This window comes from Lepidochelys olivacea, assembly GCF_965140295.1.
Source record: "Lepidochelys olivacea isolate rLepOli2 genome assembly, chromosome: 27".
NCBI classification, from domain to species: domain Eukaryota; kingdom Metazoa; phylum Chordata; order Testudines; family Cheloniidae; genus Lepidochelys; species Lepidochelys olivacea.
Window position 1 is genome coordinate 10397760 of NC_140437.1, and position 16579 is coordinate 10414338.

At 54.8% G+C, this 16579-nt stretch overlaps 1 protein-coding gene across 1 annotated transcript in view; it reads left to right on the plus strand.

The window, feature by feature from the left end:
* Positions 1–16579, plus strand: part of ACE (angiotensin I converting enzyme) — a 58789-nt gene that overhangs the window by 4792 nt on the left and 37418 nt on the right. The window contains exon 2 of the mRNA XM_084615924.1: positions 12392–12559. Within this exon, the coding sequence (XP_084472050.1) occupies positions 12392–12559 (168 nt within the window). The remainder of the gene's footprint in view (positions 1–12391; positions 12560–16579) is intronic.

A 16579-nucleotide genomic window follows, 5' to 3' on the forward strand; every position in this document is an offset into this window, starting at 1 on the left:
ATTCCAATAATCTGCTTGAAGGACTTCTTCAGTCTGCAGCACTCAGTTGCTGGTACCGTGAGACAATCCTTTCTCACCCGGAGATAGCTGCGTCTCCGCCAAAGCAGCCAATGTCTCCTCTCCATGCCTGGAGGAGACTCCACCATGGCCCCTCATGCATGTCTGGAGGGCCAGCTGTCTCTTTCTCAGAGGGGATGGTCCAGATTCACCACATTCAACAGAGCAGCCCCCTGAAGGGGGTGTTGCTTGGCCATTTACAGCCCTGCAAGGGCAATCAAGAAATCACAGGGAGTTCTTCACTCAGAGGCATCTGCGCCCCGTGTGCATTCTCCTAGCCTGGCAAGGTTGGGGGCAATACAAGGCAACATTCTGCTGCTGGATTGCTGGAGAGCGGTAGCTGTGAAATGATCTCACTTCAGTGCTTACAAGAAGAGCCCTGGGCAGCTATGTAGCCCCCCGTAATGCCAGGCTCACAAACACCTCTGCCACCTGAATTAAATCTCACCGTGCCCCTTTTAATGGCGCAGGAAAGGGAAAGTGACTTACTCAAGAGCAAGCAGCAGGGAACCCCAAGCCCCTGCTCTAGCCGCTGGGCATCACTGCTTCTGCAGGACAAATGTCCTGCTCACCAATGAACACCGATGTTCGTGCACAATTAAGGTGGAGAAATCAAGCTGACGAAAGGAAAAAGGTCAGAAACCTTGGGTCCAGCCAAATCATGCGCAGCCTGGACCAGCTGGGAGGTCAACGGTGGCCCTAAGTTATCTTTATCTCTCCCCCACTCCTGGGGGCAGCTGAGCACTTGCTATGCCCCACAGCATATATTAGAACTGCCTCAGGGCTGCTTTAACCTGTGCCAGGTGCGGCAATCCCTAGGGCTGTCCTATTGGCTCAGGCTCCCTGGAACGCAAGGCCCTTTTTGAGTCTATGGCACAAGGGGACAAGACTCAAAGCCAAGGCTCTGGCCCAAGGTTTCAGTGTTATCTCATGTTCCTTGGGTCAGAACTTCAGCAGCATGGACTGTGCTGATCCACCCCTGCGTGAGAGCTGAGCCTGTGTGTTTTGTAGTGTCTGTTTAACGACACATGCACCATATGACTTTGGAGGTTCGTACATTTTAAAAGGAGAACAGGAGCAGGGACAGAAAACAGGAACTGTGCTATCTCGTCCACTTTCAGCTTAGGACGGGAGTGGGGGCTAGTGGTTAGCACAGGGGATTGGCAGTTGGCACGGTGGCAAAGGGTGACAGCTCTCTCATAGTGCAGCTGGGGCTCCTCCCCAAAGCCCTCGTTTGGGGAATAGAGCTGTGAGCAAGCTCTATTTTTTGGGCAAGGCTGAGTCTAGCAAGCCTCCACAGGTGACTTTCCTTATCAGCCAAGCCAGGCAGAAGGGAGGGGTGAATCTACTGGGGCTCTCCCCAGCCTGCCCGAGCCGGAGGCTCTTCCATGGGGTCTGAATGGCCTAGCAGACGAGAAAGCACCAGAATGACACGTCTCTTCCATTATCCCAGCCCTCAGCGAGTGGCGTTTGCACCAGCCCGGCAGGTTTCTGCATGACTGACGCATGCCTACACCTCAACAGGAATAAAGAGAACAGGCCGGATCCTTCGCGGCGTAAATTGCCAGAGCGCCATTAACTTCAGTGGAGCTGCTGATTTACACCAGCCGGGGATCAGGCCCAGTAAACGTTAGCTCGTCGATGCTTCAGCAGAGAAGTGTAGGGCCCGCGGCGTGTCCTGGCCAACCCCCTCCCTGTCTCCAGAGGCCAATGCTCCAAAGGTCCAGAGGAGACTGATTTTGCCCTCGGGTCTACCCCTGCATGCGGGGAGCCCCTGAGACTGGAAGGGCCCTGGGGCTGCGGGGGGAGGAGCCACACCTAATATAGCCTAAAGTGTGGGCTGCTGTGGCTAGGGAAGGGGTTGGCCAGGACAGCAGTTTCAGCCACTTCTAGCCGTGAGGCTGCCATGGAGCTGCTTGGGGTTTAAAGCTGCTTCCACTGCAGGGCGGGGGGAGGGAAGCTGGCTCAGGTCTGTGTGAATGAATCTGAGCCTAGGTCGACCTCCTCATGCAGTCCGGGGGCGGGCAGGAGGAGCTTGTAGCCGGCATGGGGCAGGGGGAGCGAGGTGTGCACCAAACAGGAGTGTAACGGGGCCATGGGGGAGGATGCAGACTCTCCAGTGGGGAAGGATGAGACTGAGAGAGACTGCTGTGGTATGAAAGCTACCGGCCTGAGTGTGAGATGGCCACATTAGCCATGGGGGCTATTCGTCACTGGTATTACAGTATCACCTACAGGCTATGACTGAGGCCAGGGCCCCGTGGCGCTGTGCTAAAAGCAAGAGGCAGCCCCTGCCCCAAAGAGCTTACAGTCTAACAGAGACAAAGGCTGGGAGGGTAAGTGCTTTGCCCAAGGTCACCCAGCAGGCAGTGGCAGAGCTGGAAATGGAAGCAAAGTTTCCAGGGTGTCAGTCGAGTGCCCCATCCTCTAGCCCAAATCCACGAGTGAGTTATGCAGGTCATCCCAGTTGAGGGTGCCTAAAACCTATGTGCTGTCCCAAACCAGCAATCAGAGCCACAGAAATACTAATCTAGAGCCGAGAGAGCTTCATAAATGTATATTGGTTGGATTTTTCATGTCCCTCCCCTCACAAAGCATGCTGAGACCCAGGGGCCCACCTCTCTCAGTGCAGAAAGCTAAGACACCAGAGAAACCCCAGCGGCAATGATAGAGGAGTGATTCACCATATGGAGCAGGATGGAAATAAAGCCCTGTGGGGAGGACGATGCCTTCTGCTTTGATATATGGATCATGGGCCTGATTCCCTGTTGGTCTGCACCTGGAGTCTTTGTTTGCACCAGTGCGAAGTGACTGTCTGGCAGGTGTAGAACGCTGCCATTCTCCTCTGTGAGCACTTGACACCCCCCCTGCAAAGGTCTCACTGACAACAGGGCAGCGGAGAATCTGAGTCCAGTGGCTACCTTGTGTTGCACTGGTATTCCCGATAGCTGTCTGGGCCTGGGGAAGAGAGAGTTTCGAATGTTCTCTAGCTTTCTTCCTGGTAATTAGCAATCAGTGACATTTACCGAAACAATCCGCTGTTTAAAGGGAAGGCGGTGAGAAGGCTGATAAGATCTAGCCTGACAAAACATTTTATTTCATATAGTATATTTGCAAGATCCAGGACCCCCAAAAAATCTATCTATCTATCTGATGATCATTCCATCCCCATACATATCTATCTGTCTATCTAAATTGTGTGCCTCTTCTCCAGTGTTTCCTCAGATACAGCACTTGCCCCTCATTCCCCCGGGAAACACAACTATCAGAAAATCTTCAGAGTTGCACTGGGATCTTGCCATTGCTCCTCCGTGCAAGGCGTGCGTTAGTGTTACACTTGCTTGGGTGCCGTGCAAGAGACTCTTGGAAACTCACGGCTGTAGAATCCAATCCTCAGCAATCGCAGAACCCCACAGAAGGGACACCCCAGTGGGCTTGAGGCAGTGCAGTAATCTCCTGGTTAACTTCCTGGGCAGAGAGTCCTGGAGAGACCGTGGGGTCAGCATGGGGGAGGGAGGAAGGCAGGGAGCAGCAGAGGGACCACCCTGTGCCTCATGCACGAGGCCTCTGGTGATTAAAGGAGTGTGACTGACAGGCTGAAAAGGCCCGGGAATCACATGCTGAAGGGATTTTGATGGGGTGTAAGTGTAAGTGTGCTTTGAGCAGAGCGGGGGTAGCAGAGACCATTCCCCCTCACCCTGCATATCTGAAACTCAGCTTTGAAAATTGCAGGCCGTCAATAGATCTCATTGATCTGCAAAGCTAGGTGCCCTACCGGGGCGTTCTCCCCTTTACCCTCCTTGCTTCATTAGCCATAAGAGAGGCAGCAGGCAGAGCGGTGAGGTGTGGGGGCTGGGACAGTGGACCTTTGAACTGGATCAAAGATTAGTAACTGTCCATTTTCAAAGGTGGCTGTTCTAAAGGGAGGGGAGCCATGCTGAGCTGCCAGGCAGAGCTCTGGGAGCGCAGGCTCTGGGGAATGGAGCCCTTCTGTCTCCTGGTGAATGGCTCGGGCACTGACTCAACTCCCACCTGCACCGTGCCTCTCTGAGCATCTGCCCAGCAGCTCGGGGCAACCGGTTTTCAGCCTCAGGAGCTGGCCGCCAGCTACTTGCTATGTGGGCGGGTTCTCCTGAGCCGCCTGGTCTCCTTTCTGCTTGGTGATTTGCCGTCTGGAAGGAGAAGAGCAAATCTGGGTACCTGTGCGAAGGTTTCTTCAAATGGCTGTGTGATCAAACCCTGATCTGTGCGACTCCAAAGAGGGTCGAAGCGATGAGCTGTTCCACACACCCAGCTAGGGTGACCAGATGTCCTGATTTGATAGGGACAGTCCTGCTATTGAGGGCTTTGTCTTATATAGGCACCTATTACCCCCATCCCCCGTCCCGATTTTTCACACTTGCTGTCTGGTCACCCTACGCCCAGGCACGGCTGCATGCCCCCTTCGGCTGTATCCACCCACATCCGCTGCCCAGGAAGTGAGGCCTGAGTAATGAGGAAGAGAATGAAATGAAACAACCCAGCCTAGCTGGAGACTGGCTGAAAAGGCTTAAATGGCAGCTAATGAGCTACCAAATAAACTCTCAGAGACTGCCCCAAGAACAGGCACTTCGCATGTTTTCCTTCCCCTGCTGCTAGGCTGTCAGATCTGGACCAGGCCCATCTTGTAACGTCAGCATTTCCAGCCAACAAAATATTAACACATGTGTCACGGAGTCCCCGGGCGATGGTCTGGAACTGCTCCCTACAAAGCCAGGCAGGATTCTGGGGAAGTCTCCTTTCTGGGAGCAGACTGTCTTCAGGACACCCAGCTCACATAGCTTCCACCCTCCTGGGTCTGACCTTGGAGCATTCAGCATCCTCTGCCCCACCGTGCGCTTCCCACCGCCAGTCCGCTCAGGCGGGCTCCTGGGGAAGCCAGAGGGTCCTGCCCCCCAACTCCGCAGTCAGATGTGACTCTCAGCCAGCCAGTAAAACAGAAGGTTTATTAGATGACAGGAACATGGTCTAACACAGAGCTTGTCGGTGCAGAGAACAGGACCCCTCAGCTGGGTCCATTTTGGGGGGCAGCGAGCCAGACAACCACGTCTGCACTTCACTCCTTGTCCCCAGCCAGCCCCAAACTGAAACTCTCTCCAGCCCCTCCTCCTCTGGGCTTTGTCCCTTTCCCAGGCCAGGAGGTCACCGGATTCCTTTGTTCTCCAACCCTTTAGCTCTCACCTTGCAGGGGGGAAGGGCCCAGGCCATCAGTTGCCAGGAAACAGGGTGTCGGCCATTCTCTGTGTCCAGACCCCTGCACACACCTGCCCTCTAGGGCTCTGCAATGATCATACACCCTTATCCCACCATCTAGATACTTAAGAACTGCAGAGGGGAAACTGAGGCACCCCCACAATATTCAGAGGAAACATTAAGAACACTCCCGCTTCGTCACAACATGCCACAAGCAAGAACAGCTACCAGGAAGCTGCTTTGCCTTTTGACCCTGCAGACTGACAGCCAGTCCCCGCGGCCATGCGCGCTTTACTCCGTTACATTTGGGGTCAAGCTCATCTGGCTTGGACTGAGCCAAACCCTGGGCTCCTTACTCAGACAAAACTCTCATAGAAGTCAATGGATCAGGCGCTGAGGCCCTCACCCAGATCCTGTGTAATGAGAGGTCTGCTAGAGGTGATGGCGAATTCCTAGCAAATAACCATTGGAACAATTGACCACGGGTCACAGCGGATTCTCCATCACTGGATGTTGTTTAAAAGATCTGCTCTAGTTCAAACATGAGTTTGTGGGGGGCAGTTCTAGGCCTGTGTCGTACAGGAGGCCAGACGAGCTGATCGCAGTGGTCCCTTCTGGGCTTGGAATCTATGAAGAAAAATAAGTCATCCAAAATTCTCCACCCATGTTTAAACAACTCCCCATAACCCGTTGGTTGCTCTTTCTTGCTCTCGAGTGGCTGGGCCCCAGGAGAGGTTTTATGAGTCTGTTACAGGCTTTGCATTAACAAACGTGCTTCTTTAGCTCAGCCAGGCCAGGATTTTTAGAGCATGGGGTGCCAGGTTCAGCCCCTACAAACGACCCTGCGTCACTGCAGTTTGTTTCTGAGATCTTGGTTTTTTGCCGTGAACTCTACAGGTTGCATCCGTTCCCAGTGTTGCTGAGCAGGTCCAGTCTGCTTGTAACACAGCCTAAGAAAGGGGCGCGCCCCAGAAACGAAAGTAGGGTGAATCTGCTGTTCCTGGCACGTGAAACCCAGTTCAGGCTAAAAAACGGGGGCGGGGACAGTAGGTGTTGAGGTGGGCATAGCACCGGGGCAAGGTGTCAGGCTGGCAGCCGTGGACGTCAGAGGTCCTCTCTTTCTCCTGCAGTGAGTACACTAACAGTGCGAGCTGCCCATCCCTGGCTCACCAGAGACATGGCAATAACTCTCTGTCACTAGGGCTAGTGTCACTGGCTGGATGTGCTCTACGGTCCCCCATGCGAAAGGCTCTGGATCCTGCACCCGGGGCCCAGAACTACTCTGAGCTTTGCAGGGCTTGGGTTCTTTAGGACGGCATTCATCTCTCCCTGCTGAAACTCTGCCTAGGTGGGCTTTGTGCAGGGATGGAAGAGGGTGAAATGAGCCCCCCCCAAGCTGATCCTGATCGGCTGGGAATCAGGTGGCTTCAGTCAGTTATCAGCTGTAGCTAGGAAAGAGACAGGTGGCTTCCATAGAGGCCTGGGAGAGCCCAGTGAGGGAGCAGAGCTGCCGAAGGAAAGTTGTCCCCTGAGAGGGGCTGAGAGGGGAGAAGGAGGCTCCTGGGGCAGGCTTGGGGGGGAAGGTCAAACCTCAAACCATGATTTGAGGACTTCAATAGCTCAGAAATAGGTGAGAGGTTTATTGCAGGAGTGGGTGGGTGAGATTCTGTGGCCTGCATTGTGCAGGAGGTCAGACTAGATGATCATAATGGTCCCTTCTGACCTTACTATCTATGAATCTATGAATCTGTGGCCTGTAGGTAGACTGGAAACAAGGATCCCAGCCTGTGGGAAGGACTCCAGGGAGCAGTGAAGTTGGAACAATTTGTACAGTGGGGGCGCTGAGAGCCATTGAATCAAACTGCAAAGCCTGTATAGGATGGAAACCACTTCAAGCCGGGGGTGCTGCAGCACCCCTAGTTCCAGCACCCCTGCCGGGGAGGAAACTCTGAGGGTTAGTGGCTCAGGTAAAAGCTGGATCTCCAGGAAGAGAGGTGGGAAGGTCAGTAGTGTACGAGAGAGCAGGATGGAGAGGGAGCCCAGGAGGGTGGAGGGCCCTTTAGGTTTTCTTTTGGGACTGTTGTTGGTTTGTGATCCGTAGGGTTGCCACTTCTGAGATGCAGAAAAACTGGGCACGGGCCAACCCCCCTGCCGACAAAGAGGGTCCTTACCCCTCCCTGGTGGTGAACCAGTGAGTCTGTCTCACTTCCTGGTGCCCCCTGCGGGGATGATGGTGTTGGCAGGGGAGGGCTCCCACGAGGGCTCAGGGAAGCGGGAAAGACCTAAGCCTCACCAGCAGGGATGGGTAAAGAGTGGGGTGAGGGAGGCAGGGGTCTCCTTACCCCTCTCTGCTGGCGAGCCTCAGGTCTGTCCTGCTTTCAGGTCCCCAGCCCCAGGAGGAGCGGCCATGGTTTTGGCAGGGGCGGGCCCAGGATGCAGCGTGGGACCTGGGTGCCAGTTGCTTCCAGCTGTGATGTGCATGGCTGGTAGTTACAAGATTGCTGCTCGCACGGCTGCGGGTGCGCATGGCAACCCTCACCGCCCCCCCCCAGCTCCTTACATCTCTTGCACTGCAACGGGCAAGGCAAAAACCGGCCCATTGGCAACGCTAGTTATCAGCACTGTGCCTGGGGGTGCTGAGAGAAGCAACTGCCTGAAAGAGCTTCCCTGGGGCGGGTAGGCCGGGGTGTGGACAGGGATTAATGTGAGAGAACACACACTCTGAGAAGAAAGGCTGAGGACCGGAACTGAGCTGGGTCTCAAGCCCAACCAGCAGTGGGGAGGAGCCAGCAGGTGCAGAGAGGGTCTGGCAGGAAGCCCTATTACAAGGTGCAGATCCCTGAAACAGAGTTTTACCTCCAGGGAAACTGAGGTAGGGTGAGTAGTGCCATAGCAGGCCACAAGGGGGCATCGTGGAGGCTGACCCTGCCACAGGGGGTTGTGGACTAATGGCTCCATCTATGCCTGGATTCTCTGTCCCATCCACCGTCCCGCTGGGCTCCCTCCATGCCAGTGAGGAGACCTCCTCTGTGGCATGGAGGGGTGTGGAGACCTCCCTGTGTGCCTGCCTTTCCTGCCCCTCACTGCAGGGCTTGGTTGGCAGGGGGAGCCTGGTGTGACCCCTCTGCACCAGGTGGAGTGTGAGAAACGGAAGGGATGTGGAGTTGCCTCTGAACTTCCTGGAGCGTTAAAGAGAGTGCAGAGTGGGCCCCGGGCTGAGCAGCGGACGATGGAGCGTCTCTGGGCTCATCATCATATCTGCCCACCAGACGCTCCCAAGCAAAAGAGCCGACTCAGCCCTTTTCCCGGGCTCTTAGGGCCCATTCCAGAGCCACCTTTCCGTCCCCCACCGCTGCAAACTGGGTATTTAACATTGCTCTGTATTGTCACCTGACAGCTACTCAAGTGCCAGCTGTCTGTGAATGGAGCCAGCTAAGTGACAATGGGTGGGGCTGGTGGCTGCCTTGCTTGGCGCTTGGGTTTGATGCCTGCTCCAAGCATCTGCACTGGGAGCCAGGCTCAGGAGGGTTAAAAGGGTCTCGTTTTGTTCATTGGAGGGAGCCCTGCGTCTGTAACAAATGAACACAACAGTAGCATTTACAGGAACCCTAATTACTCCTAGGGTCATTCAGATCTTGCAGGGCACAAAGCTAGATCTATGGGTCTCTTCCCAATTCGAAGCCAGCTACCCTGAGGCCATTGCCACCTGAGAGGGGCTGTGTGACATCAGACAGTGCAATTGCCCAGCAGCCTGGTGCCCACATCACTAAATAACCCTCCAGCTCACTCACTTATTAATAATGTTATAATTAATACGTAGCTCTTAGCTAGCACTTTCCATCACACTTTACCAAGGAGGCCAGTGTCGTTGTTCCCATTTTACAGCTGGGGAAACTGAGGCACAAGATGGCAAAGCGACTTGCCCAAAGTCCCCTAGCAGGTCAGCGGTAGAGATGGGAATAGAACCTAGGTCTCCCAGGCCCCCTTGCTAGTCACTAGACTAAACCATGCTGGCTCTTGAATACAAATGGGAGTTAGTTGGCTGGATTGTGTGCTCACAACACACACTGTAAACTTAATATATAGCTGAATTCAGTGTATCTCTTTATATGCCATAGATTTTTGTCTGATACATCTAGATGCTGCTGGTGCCTAGACAGAAGAGTGAGGGGCATGCTGGAAATACTTTAGGTAGACAAATAGATAGAGTGATGTGTATGTAACTATGAAACGGCTGCTGCTTTCTGTTTTCCGTCCACTGTGCCTTTCAACTTCCCAGAACTCCGCTTGTGTGTAGAGACATTTACTGCAGCCTGTTCCCGAGTGAAATGCACACGCTACACTCTCGCCACTTGTTGGTTGGTTTGTTTCCGTAGTTTAAAGCAAAAGTCTCAGTATTGGCAAATACTGTGAGCTCAATCCCTGAGGGGACCATTTAGGGATCTGGGGCAAAAACTGGGGATTGGTCCTGCTTTGAGGGGTTGGACCAGATGACCACTTGAGGTCCCTTCCAACCCTGATAGTCTGTGATTGACTTGTTGGATTCTCTAACCGTGTGTGAAAACACCACATAATTTCCTGTTAATCATTTATAGCCCACTTAGAAATGGAGCCTCACCCTTGCAAGGTCAGGCTTGACAAAGCCCTGGCTGGGTTGATTTAGTTGGGGATTGGTCCTGCTCTGAGCAGGGGATTGGACTAGATGACCTCCTGCGGTCCCTTCCAACCCTGATATTCTATGATTCTATGACTGGTAGTTTTTTCCCCTGCAAACAGTGCGGGTTATTCAACCTTGCCTGTTGAAGATGCCAGCAGGGCTGCAATAGACGCACATTTACCCGCCAGCCACCTAGAATCCACCTGCTGCTTCTGTTCAGTTCAAAAGCGGGACCGTGCATAACACTTTTTCTGGCGCTTGTTTGCCCGCTGGAGAAGCTCCAGGCAGGGAGTGGGGCTTGGAGCGATTTCCACTTTGGCTGGAAATCGGTGTCTCCTCTTATAAATGTCAGAGATCAGTGCCACCCTGTGCATCTCCTCTGATTATTTCCCCTTTCCTAGCCAATTCTCCTGTAAGGCATGGTCCTTACACAGCAACTTCCTCGTGAGCCACTGAGCCACATGGTTTTCATCTGCACAGCTGCAGTGCGAGGGTTATCTATGCAGATCTGTGCAATGAGCCCTTGATGTCAGTTGCCAGAAGCCAGTGGAGTGCAGGATAATGCGGGAGGTCATTTCAACAGATGGGGGAATTGCTGCTGATTGGGATCAAAGCAATCATGACTGAAAGGAGTCCTGCCACCCAACGGACCGATGGCCTTGCTGGGCACGAATGGTTACACGTTCATACCCATCGTATGAACAAACCCTGGATCTTAATACCATAGGAATCGGGAATCTGAACCTGGATCCAAATGTTATGGTTCCCCCTTTATCTGTCTATATAACTGGCCGGACCAAAATCCTGCATTCAGACATTCCCAAACTTAATGTTGGGGAATTCAAATCTGGCCCATCCCACATGCAGGCCAGCGCGGAGGGCTTCAGAGCCTGGGGGGCAGCCTGAGCGAGAATGTCTACACTGCTATTTCAGCCCGAGTTCATTGATCTGAGCTCTGAGAGTCGCTGCTGCCTCCCCCGCCCCCTCCAGTGTAGACGTACCCATATACACCAGTGCAAAGTGGGCCTGATTCTCATTCTAGGGCCCTTTTACATAGCTCTAGCAGTCTGTAAAGTGGGAGTCCTCACTTCAAGGCCCCTTCACGCTGCCAGCATGGTGTAAAGGGGCCTTAGTGTAAGTGAGAATCAGGCCCCCTGAGTGCAAAGTGGGTATAAAATGCCATCCAATCAGAATGGTAACAATTCCCCCCCTTCCCCCCGGCCTTCCCCTTGTGCCAGTGTGAATGACCACAGTGCAGGGCAGTGGGGAAGTGGGTCCTGTACTGTGCATGCTATCTTCCCACCCAGCCTTGTTTTGTGGCTGCACCAGATTTAGGAAAAGGAATGACAAAAATACTGACAAATGAGCCACTGCATCAAAGCTGGGACAATCTCTCCCCAGACCCCCTGCCCGCGCTCCAGTGGGCACTCCCTCCTCACCCCCAACCAAGCCTGCCTCAAACCTGGGGGATTCATCATCCCATCCAGCATTGCCAAGCACTGCAGGAAGGAAGGATCTGCCTTTCTGTCAAATATCAATTCTTGCCCTGTGCCAGAGATGGGATACTTGACCAGATGGGCACATTGTCTCATAAGAATACCTAGGACTCCTATTAGCACCCCACCTTTTCCCACCCCAGCCCTGCCCCCATCCCACCCCCTTCCCCGCCACCTCCCCACTCCTCCCCCTCTCCTGGAAGGTTCTAAGCGCCACCAAACAGCTGTTAGGCGGTGGCGGGGAGGCCAGGAAGTACTGGGAGGGAGGGGGAGGAGTGGGGACGCGGCATGCTCAGGGGAGAGAGAAAGAGGCGAGGAGGGGGGAGCTTGGCTGCCGGTGGGTGTGGCACACCCGCTAATTTTTCCCCGTGGGTGCTCCAGGGCTCATGGAGTTGGCGCCTATGAGCTAGAGCATCTGTCTACCCATGCTGGAAAGCACCCTTCCAGCTACAGTATAGACACACCCCTAGTGAGTTACAGTCCCTGCCCCAAAGAGCTGACTGTCTCCACAGACAAAACTCAGCAGAGGAAACAGACAATGGCAGGTGAAGTAGCACCCCGGAGGTCACACAGCAGGTGGGTGGCAGGTATCTCCTGAGTCCCAGCCCGGTGCCCTGTCCACTAGACCATGCTGCTGTACCACAGCTCCCACGTATGTTACAAAGGTGATTCTCGTTGTCTCCATTTTACAGGTGTAGCAGCGAGGCAGGGGACCATGTTGTGCCTCCCTCTTGGTTGGGCTGGCTGTCTTGTGGTCCCTGCTGGTTGGAGATGCGTAGGTCTGCCAGTCTGTGGCCCACGCTGGGGCTGGTTCCCGCTCCCTAGAGCCCCACACAGAGTGGGGCACAGGTGCTGCAGGGTAGATGGTCCCCTGGGAGCGATGGCTAAATGGTTCTCCCAGGAAAGGGGAATATCTGTCACAGAAGAGTCTTTTCCTCCTGCCTTCCAGATCTTGGCGTCCCTGGAGGAGCAGAACTTCACAGAGGCCTGGGGGAAGAAAGCCAAGGAACTCTATGGCTCCATCTGGAAGAATTTCTCAGACACTCAGCTGAAGAGTATCATTGGCTCCATCCAGACCCTGGGGCCTTCCAACCTGCCCCTGGACAAGCGTCAGCAGGTAGGCGTCGTGCCGGGTTGCTCTGAGAGCGGGTGGGGAAGTGACACCCAGGGAAGCTAAGGGCACGTCTACACTGCAGTTAGACACCTGTGGCTGGCCTGTACCAGCTGACATGGGCTCGGGCGAAGGGGCTTTTTTAATTTCAGTATAGATGTTTGGGCTGGATCCTGGGCTCTAGGACCCTGCGCGGTCAGAGGGTCCCAGAGCTTGGGCTGCAGCCTGAGCCTGAAGTCTACACTGCAGTTCAACAGCCCCTCAGCCTGAGCCTCGCGAGCTCAAGTCAGCTGGCATGAGCTGGCCATGGGTGTCTAACTGCATGTAGACATACCCCCAAGTCACTGAGCGGTTGGGGAAGAGAGCAAGAGATTGATCAGGGGTGTGTGTGCATGCATGGGAGGGGGGGGGGAGTCTTCAGGGCTCAGCTGGGTCTCCGGTAGGCTCTTGAGACATAGGAGGCCATCAGAAAATCCATCTTTTGGTTTGTGAATGGAGCCGTGTTGATGGGGAGTCACCAGCTCAGGCTAAAATATGGAGCTTTAGGATTTTCCCAGCTGCTTTTCTGCCCTGTTGGCCCTACTGCGGGCCTGCTGTGGGTGGGTGCAGCTCCTCTGACTGGGATGATGGGCCACTGCAGGCAAAAGGTGGGAAGCACCAACCCAGACAGTGTGGGCCTGCTTCCCACTGTCTCCCCCTCCCCCCCGATAGTAACTCCGTGCAGCAGGGGGCCCTGCCATGCGCAGATCCAGATCTGCACTGTCAGCACAGGAGCCCCGGAGCTGAGCGTGTTCCGGGGCAAAGCTGCGGGGGAAGGAGGCGTGGCTGTGCTGGACTTGTGCTGCAGAGATTCTGTGTCCCGCATGGCCCCATAGGCACAGATCAGACAGGCAGGAGAGCCGGGTCTCCGATTCCATGCCTGACTGGTCATACCACGGCAGTGTGAGCGTTCCGACTAGGTCTCTTAGCCAGCTATCCACTTCTGCGCATGGCCTACGTGGATCTAGTAAATATAGAGTCACTATTTATAACCAGCAGTAGGACTGTTTCCCCAGACCAGGAAGGATTACATTCTACGCCCAGGTCATTGGCAGGCCCTTTCCTCAGTATATAGTTTGTTCATTCCAAGAATGAACTGGCAAAGTGACCCAGAACAAAGCTGGTCTCCTGGCCAGAAAAGGCTGCAGGGGCCAGAGCTCTTTCTCTCTGCTCCAGGGCCAGTCTCAGGAGTCAGCCAACTTGGAGCTCCCATTCCAGCTGGGTGTGATAATCAAACAGGGCTGGCTGGCCGGCTCAAGCCCCTGACCCTTAAAAGAGCAGCCCCCCCCCATTAGTTACCATGGTTGTCCTTTAAAGGTAAGTCAGTGCGTGCTCATGTCCCGTGTGATGCCACAAGTTAGGATAAGGCCAAGGCAGATGTGGAGGGAAGATCGGAAAGCAATCAGTGTCGTCAGAGAGGCGTGTGAGGTAGCAGGCAGAGGGGACGCCTTGTAGAAGCGAGGGCGGGAGTTTTCACAGCGGCCGAAGGGAGGCTGACGTTGAATGGATGGGAACTGACCCTCCAACTCTCGGGCCAGGAGACACGCGAGCGGACCAGCAAAGGTAGAGAGCGGAGGGAGACAAGACTGAATTGGGCAGTGTGTCCAGCGCCTAAGGAACCCCCTGGGAGGGTGTGTGGCTGGGAAGCAGCTTGAGAGGGCTTATCTCGGAAGAAGTAAACATTGCAAACGAATTGAAACCCAGCGGGTGCCGTGGGAAGGAGAAGAACCAGGGGAGCCAGAAATAAACCAATGGGCCCGCGGAGGCGTGAGACGCTGTAGGAAGACCAGAGGGAGGCCAGGCTCCAGGGCCTAAGTCTCTAGTGATTTTCAAAGTCTCTAGTGATTCTGGGGGCCCCTGGCAAGATGGGTCTTAAAGGGGCCTGGTTTGCAGAGGGCAGGTGCTTGGCACAGTCTGGGAGTCAGGCCCCTTTAAGGCCTCTCAAATTGGGCACCCCAAAAATAAAATCACTCGTCACTTTGGTATATGTAGCCCCAGTGGTAGAGAGGCTCTGCCCCAGGCTTCAGATTGAGGAGTAAAAAGAGGGGGCAGGAGGGGAGTGGTTCCCAGCAGCTTGATTTAGAGTCTGAAATTCTGCGCCCCCAGAAGGTGCAGGCCCAACCTCCCAGCCCACGGCGCTGGGGGGCAAAGGCGGCTTTCAGTCACCTTCTCACCCTGGGCTGTCACCGAGGTCAGCGTGGGCCCCTCTCTAAAATCAGCTCAGATGGTGCGGAAAGGCATGGAGATGCTATCCCATCCTGAGAACCGGTCCCAAATCCTCCTGCAAAGGAAGGCTGGGGTCCCCACTGTCTACGTAGGTACTTCTCTGCCCCCCATCCCCACAGCATCTGAGCCAACCCCAATCGTGAGTGAGTGCAGCCTCCCCATTGTACAGGTGGGAAACTGAGGCCCAGAGAGGTTAAGCGACTTGCCTGAGGTCACCCAGGGCTGTGGCAGAGCAGGGGCTGTCAGGACCATCCTGCCTCGCTTACAAAGTCGCTGTGTCAGGACACTGGACAGGCTGTAATTTGCTATGGGACAAGGAGGGCAGTTCCACTCTCCCAGACTTTTCATGCGCACCCCTTTTGGCCCCCGCCCCCAGCTTTGCAGGGTATCAAATGTTCATGGTCTAGTCTAGATGTTGACACAACTCTCCCCAACCCCCAAGATTTTTTCTGAAATGACACCCTGGCTGCCAAACCAAAAGGGGCCCCTACCATGGCTTTCACCTTTCCTAGGATGGCATGATTACCAGGGCATCAATGTTTCCAAGCCTCAGGGCTTTAATCGAAATAACTTTTTCTGTAACTTGCTGGTCAGGTGTGCGGCCAGCAAGGTGTGGGAGCCCCGGCTGGAACAGCTGCAACATCCACCCTGTTTCCTCAGTGGCTACTGCTCTTTCCTGGCAAAAATGCCGGCCTGAGCTGATTTGCCCTGCAGCTTGGGCAAAGCTGTAAAAGCCTGCGATGCTGATCTGATAGCACTTTGCACTGGTGTAAACAACTGCCCGGGGCACGGGGGAATCAGACTCTCAGGAGCAGTGAGGGTACAAAGGGCAGGAGTCCTGGAGGCACAAACTGGCATCACATCTGCTACACTATGCCAAGGGGCACACCAGGGGAGCGCTGGGGTAATGGCCTCAGATCAATGGGTCAGAGAAGCAAAGACAGTGTATTTTTTTCTTTGACCGAGGAGGAAACATCATTGAGGTGTGAAGGGAACAGGGAGGGCGGCCGCTGCTGCCAGGCCAGTTGACAGACTGTCAAAAAAATGAACAATGGAGCAGGACAGGGTGCTAAGAAACACACAGGCAGCAAAGGAAAGGCACCGAGGCCAAAGGAGAGAGAGTGGAAATGAAAACAGCAGCAGCTTTGGCAGGAAATCACTGTCCAGGCTAGAATTTTTCCAGGCCGCTCCTGTGGTCAGGAGAAGCCCCACGGGATCTGTGATGCTCACCAGCAAGCGGGTCGTGCTTGTCACCTGCTCCAGAAGTCAGCATGCTGCAGGGAAGGAGGGGCAATTCGTCAGGAATGAGCCAGCGGGAGGAGCACTGCCTCGTGACTGACCACAGCTCCTGGGTGCTCCGTGGCTGTCTCCCATCCGTGTGCAGACCCGGCCCAAATCTGCAGAGCCCCCGGGGTTAGCGGTGCCGGTGTGACCCTGGGAAGGTGGGCCGCGTGTTGCTCCGGGGAGTCAGGCTGGCCCCACTCTGAACGCTGGAGACCGGGCAAGTTGCTGCTCTCCGCAAATCCGTGCAGCGAAGGGAAGCGATGGCTAAAGCGTTGAATAGGAGGGGCTGGCTCAAAGTTACCCAGCTAATCCTGTCACTCTGCCTGCAGCAGTTAATTTACTGCTGCTCTTCTGAACGGTTCCAAGGAGGAAGGTGGGGAATAAAAGCCTTTTGCCTGGCTCCCAGGCGGGCAAGTGGAGTCTGATTTAAAAGCAAGGGGCGACTCCAGAGACCCTGAGCTCTGCTGATCCAACCCT